Source organism: Octodon degus, unplaced genomic scaffold, assembly GCF_000260255.1.
Source record: "Octodon degus isolate 3935 unplaced genomic scaffold, OctDeg1.0 scaffold00032, whole genome shotgun sequence".
NCBI lineage: Eukaryota > Metazoa > Chordata > Mammalia > Rodentia > Octodontidae > Octodon > Octodon degus.
The window spans coordinates 10,589,803-10,600,195 of record NW_004524608.1 but is presented as its reverse complement, the minus strand read 5'-3'; the positions used below and the strand labels follow the sequence as shown (position 1 = coordinate 10,600,195).

The 10,393-nt window shown below is 41.7% G+C and overlaps 1 protein-coding gene across 4 annotated transcripts in view; it reads right to left on the bottom strand.

Annotated features, from left to right (window-relative positions):
* The window catches only part of Ifih1 (interferon induced with helicase C domain 1), a 59,431-nt gene extending 54,486 nt beyond the window's left edge, over positions 1-4,945 (bottom strand). For 2 of the 4 annotated variants that reach the window (XM_023713798.1, XM_023713799.1), the window contains exon 1: positions 4,185-4,943. In XM_023713798.1, coding sequence (XP_023569566.1) covers positions 4,185-4,640 — 456 coding nt within the window. In that variant the 5' untranslated portion in view covers positions 4,641-4,943. Of the gene's footprint in view, positions 1-4,184 lie in introns of all 4 variants that reach the window. The other 2 variants (XM_023713800.1, XM_023713797.1) reach the window with 2 other exon arrangements.
* Positions 4,946-10,393: the final 5,448 nt, after the last annotated feature.

Here is a 10,393-nt window from a genome sequence, read left to right as displayed (position 1 = left end):
GCATAGATGGGATGTGTGTGGGCGCATCAAAACTACAAGTGTTTAATACTTTCAGACAGTGGTAAAACACGTGTCTTTCTTCAACTGTTCAAACTGTTATTAAGACTACGGTGCTGGGGAGATAGCTCAGTAGAATAAGTGCTGCCTGGCAAACACAGGGGCCTGGGTTCAATCCCCAGGTCTGAAAAAAAAAAAGACTATGGAAGCACTTGTATTATCATTTTTGTTTCAGAGTTCAAGACCCTGGTGTGTATGTGCCATGCTGTCACTAAGCCTCCTAAAAGAAGCAGGGCAGCACAGGAACATGCCCTTACCATTAAGCATCACCCCACTATGATTTATAAAATGACTTTTGTACTTATGGCTCAGTGCCTAGACTTTAGAATAACGCCTCACGGACAGTAAACATTCATTAACTACTGGTTGAAAGAATGAACTTGGGTTAACATTCTAACATAAACTCCAGGAAAGCACAGGTCATGTCTATTTCTGTCTTACCTTTCCCCCACTAGCATCATGTCTGGCACATAGATGCCACACAAAAGTTCAAACTGAATGAATGAGTAAATCAATGAACTAAATGTGTTCTTTGGGTATTCATTGGACACAGAATGAAGTCTCAGATGATTTTCAGGATCCATGGTGTAATTGGGGGCAGGAGCTGACAGATGGGGACGGGGCTTCTAAGCTAGATAGTAGAAATGTCTAGTGGAATGCTAGAAAATAAACTAAAAGTAAAAGAACATCTTCAGATAACTTGATTAATTAGTTACAGTAAGGTCAGATTTTGATGTAAATTTTAAATTATGAAAAATCAAATGTGTAAATCTAGTGAGCATCATTCATCTATTTCCCATCGCTTGCTGGGAAAGCAAATTCAACATATCGAGTGTTTCAACTCTTCCTCCAGATAAATTTTTGAAAATACATTCTCTTCTTACGAAGTTCTAAAAGTTCTAAACCTATTCTGAGCCTTTGCTAAAATCTGGGAGCTGAAAGAGAAAAGATAGTTTTTCTTTCAAATAAGTTTTATTTAGGAATTTTAAGACACAGATCTGAATTTTTATATGTAAGAATTATCTACATTCTGAAATTATAACTTTACGAGAAAGTGTAACTAGATAAACGATAATAAAAAGTCAACGTAATAGCTCAGCAGGCTAAGTGCCTGCGTAGGCAAGCGCAGGGACCAGGGGTTCGATCCCTGGCACCACAGGCCACACCAGCCCCCAGTTGCCCTAAGCCAGCCACTGAGATGAGGCATAGTGGAGTATGTTTGTAACCCCAATGCTGGGGAAGCTGAGACATGAGTCTCACTGTGAGTACAGCTGTGTAGTCAGATCCTTTACCAAGTACATAATAAAAGTCAATGTTACCATATAAAAATAGTTCTTTATTATTTATAAAAGTTTTTTAATTGCTATTTCTCATTTGATGATAACTAAAACACTGAGAGAAAAAGAAATTGCTATGATGTTTATTTTCATGAATAAAGTTAGGATAAAGTAATCTAAATAACTTTCCAATGTTATACATACATTAAGAAGCGAAGATAGACCTCAAATCCATTATCTTTCCATTCTAAGTTCTTATGATCTTCACTTCATATTTTAATCCTATCAGAAAAACATCATCAATGACCCTTTTATGAACAGAAATTCTCCCAAACGTAGTGCTTCCTTTCTACAATTGTCATAGCTTATTTTTGGAAGTGATAATGTGAAATGATGCATATAAAATGATTAGCTGCTTACAGAGTCACTGTTACTCCTTAGAGAGCCCGAAATCCATAGCTCTTCACTCTTCTAAGGCCTCCTTATAGTATGAATCTGAGGGAAATTTTGGTTACTTTGCCCCTCACTGCTCCAGTACGTGAAAGCCCCTTACTCTCTATTTTCTTTGTGTCAAATCCCTTGCATTACTGTTAGCTGCCTCCAAGCCTGCCAGAATCAAGAACTTGGATAAAATGTAGCTGGCAGAAATTGAATCCAGGCAAGACAAAAGTGATGCTGATAGGCAGAAGTATTTAGAGTAAATACGGAGAAGTGCTGTTTCGCTGGCAATCGGGACATCATACCCACGAAACACAAACAGCTTTGTGGTGTTACTGGACTCTGTTGCTTCTGGACCTCCTAACAGCTACTGTGGCTGGAAATGCCATCTTCCAGCTCCAGCTGGCTTGAAGGCTGCAGACTTTCTTCCAAATTAAGATTCTGCCACAGTGATGTACACATTTGTCATATCCAGCTGGACTACTATAATGCGTTCTAGTTGATTCTCAATACACAAAATGACATAAATGCTACAGACAACAGTGAAAAGTAATTTACTTGTTGAGAAAACTGGCCATCAAATTTGGACGTCAGTTGGGCCTTTGGATAGGGCTTGTGGCTGTCAGGTCTACAAAGGACCATAAACTTCAGTTACTACAGATCAACTCGGATGATAGGCTCTGTCCAATCAGTCTGGCGCTTGGCATTGTCATGAAGATACAACCGATGGACCAAAAAGAAAAGAAGTCAATATCATAGTAAAGTAGAGACAAATCTTTGACCTGTAGTGATGGGTTTATTTGTTTAAATGGCTTTCAAAACTTATGGCCCTGAATAAATCAGGTTCAAACAGGTCAGCATATATTAAGCACAAAAGGCACTTGTAAAAGTCAGCCTGCCAAAGTCCTCCCTTAAAACAATCTATTTCCTTTATGAATATGAAAAAATGCAATAGCAACATACTTTTCAATGAATTATATTTAAATTTTGATTCCAAAGAATGTACATATTCTGATTAAAGATGAATATTCGGAATGTAGATATTCTGATTAAATTTTAATTCCAAACAATGTAGATATTCTGATTAAAGACAAATACTTACAATACAGATATTTTGATTAAAAAGTGTGTATGTAAGTGTGTATCTGGTTTTTTAACGTATAACTTATTTTAATCAAAATTAAATGGCACAATACCTAGTACAGGGCAGAAACTGGAAAACGTACTTTTTGAAGGGCCAGATAATAAATACTTTAGGTTTTTTAATTTTCAATTTTTCAGTGTCTATAAAGTTTTATTGGAACATAGGCATGTTCACTTGTTTACTTTTACAGCTGCTTTTTTCAGTTAAGCAAACCCCATTATATTAACAGCTACTGTGGCTGCAAAGTGGCTATAAAGACACCTGTAAAAGTCACTCTGCCAAAATACTACCTTAAAAAAAATCTGTCAATCCTTCACAATTATGAAAAACTGCAAATAGCAACATATTTTTGAATGAATTATGTTTAAATTTTGATTCCAAAGAATATAGACGTTCTGATTAAAGAGAGATTCAGAACGCAGATATTCCTACTAAAAAGTGTGTGTATGTGATATATTTGTTACATATAATTTATTTAGATCAAAACTAAATGGCGTAGTGTGTAGTTCAGGGCAGTGTATGATCTGTTTAACTGGAAAAGAGAAGTTATAAAAGTATATGCACAAATGAACATGGCTGTGTTTCAATAAAACTTTATTGACACTGAAAACTTGAACATTAAGAATCTCCTAAACCCCATTTTCAGCTGTGGGCCTGCAAGAGCGAGTGGCAAGCTCCATTTAGCTTGCAGTCCATATTTTGTTGACTCTAGTTCTATGGAATGACATCAAAGAAGGTATAACACTGAATACCATTAGGGCCTTCCCTGTGCCACCATTTTTCCAGGGAGACTTGGAAAACATTATTTAATTTATCTCGGTTTTCTCATCTGTAAGATGGTGTTAATAATATTAGCGCTTTCTGTGTTTTATTTTGAACATGAACTATGCTATTACATCTAAAAATTATACTAATTGCATATAATGTTCAATAGCATTTTCTATTAATATACAGCACTTTCCTATTCTAATGTTATTTCATGATATCGGTGAAAGTATTAGAAATTTAGGTTTTCTGTGATCAAACTTTCAAAATTTTGTTTTAAGTGTCTGTGTATTTTTTTCTTTTTCTTTTCTCTCCCTCTCTTTTTGATCACCAGGAAGGAACTCAAGCTATATTCCCTGCCTCATAGCTTCTTTTTGAAAAAGGAGGAAACCAGATTTGCTCAAAAATTTCAAAGGCCTTTGGGAATGGGGCAAACGTACAGGCGGCCCCTGCTTTACAAACTGTCTAAAAGCCCAGCTTCATACACCTGAGAGGACACCTACCCGATTTCGGTCTTCAGTGGTCAACAGGTCCACCTCCATGCACTTATCCAGGACGTCTCTGACCAGCAGCCTGTCCACCAGAGTGGGCTGCAGAAGGGTCAGCAGCTGGAGACATTCATCCTGAGCTGTCTCGAAGGACGGGGAGGGCAAGTCAGTGAGGTCGGGGTTTACGTAGCGCGCGGCCAGGGGGTTGCCGGCTCTCTGCAGGGCCTCCACGAACTCCCGGGTCCAGCCCGGGGGCCAGCCCTGCCCCTGCTCCAAGGTATTCAGGAGCAGTTCAACAGCCTTCATGTTCCCAGAGGTCTCCACCGTCCTCCCAATCTGCTCCTTCACGTCTCTGGGCAGGAAGGTCAGGTAGTCCAGTACCGGATCGACCTGGATGTTCATTTTCACTCGCGCCCTGAAGCACGAGAGGAGGTAGAGGAAGCGCTTCTCTGAGGAATACCCGTTTGACATCTCTGGTTCCCGGAGAAGGGGACGGGTAGTCCCAGGCGGATGCTCCACGGGTGACCCTGGCGGGGGTGGGGGGCGCAGACTGCCGGCTGCCCGGATGCGGGTCTGCAGCGCAGCGTCCCGCGGGGCTCCCCGGCCTCGCCGAGCGCGGTCTGCCCGGGTCAGCGGGGCAGGTGCGGGCGAGCAGGTGCGGGCGAGCAGGTGCGGGCGTGCAGGTGCGGGTCCTGCGGCGGCCGCAGCCGGGACTCCCGAGACAGGCAGCGGCGCTCCGGGCCGGAAGCTTTGGATCCTGTCTTCTGCCGGCCGTACTTATAGTTTGCCTGACTTTGGTTTTTGTTTCGATTCTCTGGTCAGGACTTTCTTAACGTCATCTTTCAGGGAGGAGAGTGTTTCCTTGTGGGAGGAGACTTGGTCGGTGGCTAGGTATCCCGTGGGGATTAGGAAAGGAAACCAAATCTCTCTGTCCGGAGGGAGACAGCAAGGATCCTGGGCCGGTGTCTTGTGTCCCGCGGGGATCTGCTCCAGCGATCTTGGCAGCTCTTGGCAGCTAAAATGCAGACGGCAACAAAGTGTGATTCGGGACTTCCCAACCAAACCCGAAGAGGCACTGCCCCAGATTATTACGCAAACCTTTAAAAGTAGTTAACTTTTTGCCGGTGAATACAAGCAGGTCTACCCCAGGCAGAGGGGCGAACTGCAAGGGACAGCTGGAGAGACGAAGCTAAGAAGACACCAGACCCCTGGAGCCTGTACCCCTCCAAAAATAAACCTGAATAAAAATAATGTGTTCCTCTGGAAACTTGGAGTCGAGTGTGAAAAAGTGAGTAGTTATTATAACAAGGTTTGTTGCTTCCTGCTAACGTTTATACAACTCTGACCAGGCCAGGGCCTGGTGGGATTGTGACCACCAAGTCAGTTTAAGAGACAGCCAAGACAAGGTTTCCTGTTTCCCAGGACGTAGTTCCCCATATTTTTTAATAGAGAACTTTTTTTTAAACAAAACAAAACAACAACAACAAAAATCCCCTAACAACTTATTTTTTGACATAGCTGCCATTCTTTTCTTGGATTCAGTACAGCAAGTTTTGGCTGGAGCAGCTAGGAACTTAATTAGCAACTAATGTACTGACTTGTAGTAAACATCAACATTTGTCTATGTCATGAGAGAGAAAAAGACATTCACATTGAAATATGGCTGCTTCGTTTCATTACAGAAGCCACATAAAGCAGAGTCCTCACAGCGGCTGCTGGCAGAGGAAGGAGGCCTTCCGCAGCCCTGGGCACCTGGGAGCCTCATATGCCTAACATAATGAGAGGCTCAGGGCCCAGGGTAGTAGAGAGGATGGACGGGTCAATTCAGCTATCAAAAATGCACATTTAGGAAAAGTGACCTGTTAATAAACCATTTTCAAGGAAGTCTGGTAGTTCAGGGAAAAGATGGTGGAGCTTTGGAGGAGAGAACTGCTGCCTCTACACGTCCATATTTACTGGAGGCATGTAAAATAGCCCAGGAAGCACTTTACAGCATGCTTTTTCTTTTTGTTTTATTCTATTACTTTACATAAGTAGCATTTTCCTCCCCCAAAAGATTGTAAGTTGTGCAGAGAAAAACATATATATATATATATATATATATATATAGTAACTAGTAAAATATTCCATAACTAGTATTAGGCCCTTACTGATTCCCCTCTGAATAGAAGTTTGGAGTTGACGGCAGCAGCTGTTACAAGATACAACACACTGTTAAGGGAGGTGAAGTGGACAGAGCTGTGGCCTTGCCAGTTTTTCTTTTCTGCTCATTCATAGAAATTTATTTGATGCTTCATTTTGGGAGTTGACCTTCTGCCCAAATGGAGGTGAATTAAATTTGATCTTTCCACAGAAGTATTCACATTATTAATTTTATTTGGGGAATACCCAGAAATATCTTTTAAGAGTATTGAAGAAAAGTTCTCCTCATCTTCCAGCTGCCTGTGAGTTTTGTTGAATATGTTACAGGACAAACTGACCAACTAGCCAATAAATATTGAGTGTCCTGGTACCCATTCCGTGTATTTTGGTTTCACTAGGGAATGAAAAGGGGGCTGGAGCAATAGCTCAGTAGAATAACCACTTGCCTGGCAAGCACAAGGCCCTGAGTTCAATCCCCAGTACCCCCCCTCTCCAAAAAAGGGATTGCTAATTAAATGTGATTTTCTTAACAACACAGGATTTTTCTTCCTATGGGAGGAAAGATGGAAGATATTTAAATGTTTGGTATTCAGATTGTATCATTTGTTCACTCAATCACTTAAAATATTTGCTAAATACTTAGTACCTGATTGGACCTATCTAGGTGGAGTTAATAAAGTTCCTAAATTAATGGAGCCTGTATTTCTAAAGGGAGCTGAGGGGACAAATAATAAGTAGTGACTAAAATATATCCAATGTGCCAAGTAAGGCTTATTGCTGAGAAATCTATGGTAAGAAGTATACAAAAGCACACTTCACAGCTTTGATGGTTAGTTCTCCATATAGACATGTATAGTTTACCTTGCCAGCATCACATAACATTCATTACTAGCAATTCCTATTTATCCTTCCTGGAGGGCCACTCTGCTGAGTGAGGATTCAGTAATGAGAACAGAATATGGCTTTCTCAGGAATCTACAAGCGCCTCACAGACTCAACAGTTTCAGTCCATGGTCATCCGGCTTCAAGGCACAAATGTCACTGCAGAAGGGAATGCTGGGAAAAAGCTGTTCATGTTCTTTCAGTCAGGAGACAGAGCAGACAAGGAAAAAGCCAGATAGCAAAGGGCCAGGAACCTACCCACAGTCACATAGGCCCAGCCATGGCCCAGGCACACCCAGAAATTTGCTGTACTAATCTTCTAGGTATTTCTCAAGCCAATTGAGTTGGCAACCAGGATTAGCCACAACTGATCACTCTGGAGAAAGAAAGGTAAAGAAACAAAAGCCAAGCCACAATTTCTCCAAAAGTAGCCCTTTTCTTATCTATGCTTTTGCTTGAAGAATTAGTGAGCTCTTCCTTGGAATAGATATTTTCCATTGTCAATTTCCTTTAATAATTTTCATTTTCATTTTCCTTATTTTCTAAATATGTTTCTCTTTCATTTTTCCTTTGAAATAAGAATGACTGGGATGTTTGTTTATTTGTTTTCTGACTATCTGCTCTTTTTAAAACCTTCCCAAAGCACTTTAGCATTGTGTTCTCTGAATAACAATTGAAGAAGGTCCTACTATATCAGAGAATCTTTATTGTTGCCCAAATTCTTATTTTAATTTTTAATGTTTAGAAAGTAGGAAGAATCATAGTTGCCACTATTTAATTCAATGGTTATATATGTCAATAATGTCTTTTGCAAGGGGGATGACAATTTAATGAGAAAATGCATTCAGATTGTTGTTCCATTTCATTTGTCACTGAATTGTATCAATAAGTAACCAACTATGTGTAATGTAAGTGTTAGATGTTCTTCACCTCATAGTATGGAGTTGTGGGTAAGCACAGAGACTCTGAGCTCGGGGTGTCTGGGTTTGTATCTCAGTAATATTTTCTTTTTTTTTTTTTTAAGTATTTAGAACAGTGTCTACAGGTTTTCACTACACAGGTTGAACTTGTAGTGATCCTCCTGTTTTCAGCCTGCCACGCTCTAGGATTATAGGCACGCATCCCCATGTCCAGTCTCAATCACTGTCTCAGCGTGCCCCAGGGGTGGGGCCAGCAGGGCACACTGGGGATCAAACCCCTGTCCCTATGTCTGCCTAAGTAGGTACTTTAATGCATTGAGCTATCTGGCTGGCCCCTCAGTGATATCTTTTAATTGCTCTTTGGTCACTAAAACCACCTCAAATACATTAATTGTAGTGTGAAATCAAAACCAATTACATGCCATAAGGATGTCGTAAGGATGGATGTATTTATCACTAAGCCTGTTTTTTTTTTTTTTTTTTTTTTTTTTCAGAACCAGGGATTGAACTCAGGACCTTGTGCTTGCCAGGCAAGCGCTATATTCTACTGAGCTGTCTCCCCGGCTCCACTAAGCTTGTTCTTAGTAGGTGCTTTAGACCACTGAGCCATCTCACCAGCCCCCTAATTTGCTATATTAACTTGGGCAACTCATGCAAAACCTTCATTAAAGTGTTGTCCAAAGCACAATGTAGGGATTTTATCTGCTCTATGGAATTATTGTGAGGATCAAATGAGACAATGTCTGTAAACATTGCCTGGCAAGTGCAAGGGCCTAAGTTCAATCCCAGGTTCTACAAAAAAAAAAAAAAAAGAGAGAGAGAGAGAGAAGTTGTTGACTAGGAAGAGATTGTCTCTGCCTATGGCTGTCTCTCATATATGCTTCAGCCTTCTTTTTTTTTTAATTTTATTCATTTACTTATTTGTGTGTGTGTGTGTGTGTGTGTGTGTGTGTGTGCGTGTGTGTGTGTTTGTGTGTGTGGCCAGCTCAGCCCACCAGGGGGCGGGGCTGGCTGGCATGTGGCACTGGGGGACCGAACCACGGTCCCTGTGCTTTGCCAAGCTTGTTCTAAGTAGGTGCTTCAAACCACTGAGCCATCTCACCAGCCCTGCTTCAGCCTTCTTAGACTCCAGAAAATCACAGGTTTAGGACAATGGTCAGAGGCTTCTAGGGAGAGCTAAAAGTCCCCATAAACCTCTTATCTCACTGTCATCAGTCTTGAAGGGGATAGACCAGGTAAATCCAGGGCTAATCAGCCCTGCCCAGCCAGCTCCTAGACAGACATTCCCTAAATGATTAACAAACACCATTCAAGCTAAAGGACTTGGACCAAGTTACTGTAACAAAGGGTACAATATGGAAGTCAAGCTTTGTTCTGCTTTTAGTTACCTATTGGGCGTCAGTAGGCTCAAATGGAGCATCTTGGTTCTAGCCGTTTTAAGCCTGACTACCCCAGAAGAAAACACAAATCATGCATTTAATGAACAACAGGTAAAGGCCCAAGGTTCAGCTTGTTGCTGCCCCCAGGGCGGTCCCTGAATATATCATGACATTAGGAAAAGCTCCGCATTGGAAGCCCTGAGCCCTCCTCTCCCATACACATGGCACTTGTCCCTCTCTGGCTCCCTCATGACTTTTCTAACACCCCATTTGCCCTTTACATGTTGTTTTCCTTGTGTTAGATACCAGCTTTTCCCCAGCAGGAAGCCCCAGCCCTTAGGGTGCATGGTTTGGGGGTAGGAAGAGACAGGGAGGTAAAGCAGGGAATCTACTCCCGTGCCACAGCTGCCAGTGGTCTGCTGTGCCACCAGGAGGAAACCTGCCCCTTCCAGCCTTGGCCCGGTGGTTGGTGGTCAGTGGTCAGTGGTGGGAGTCAGCACACTTGAGGGGAAAAGACAGATTGTCAAGGATTAGGGGTGCAGTTGTTGTTTGTTGTTTTTCCTTTGAGGCAAACAGCCAAACATTGAGTAACCTTATCCCTAACAAGGGGTTGGTTGGTTTGTTTGTTTGTTTTGATAGAGGTACTTCCCAACCAGAAAATTCATGTACTAGCCCAGGGTAAAAGTTTGTGTTATCAATTTAACAAGGGGCAGAGGACAATTTAGGTCTTCAGTGGGAGATTAGAGAATGTTCACTTGTTTTATTGCTGTTGTTGGTTTGGTTTTTGGTTTTGGTTTTGGGTTTTCAGTGCTGGAGATCAAGCATGTTAGACAAACACTCTACTACTCAGCAACATTCCTGGTGCGCTATTAAAGTGTGTGTGTGTGTGTGTGTGTGTGTG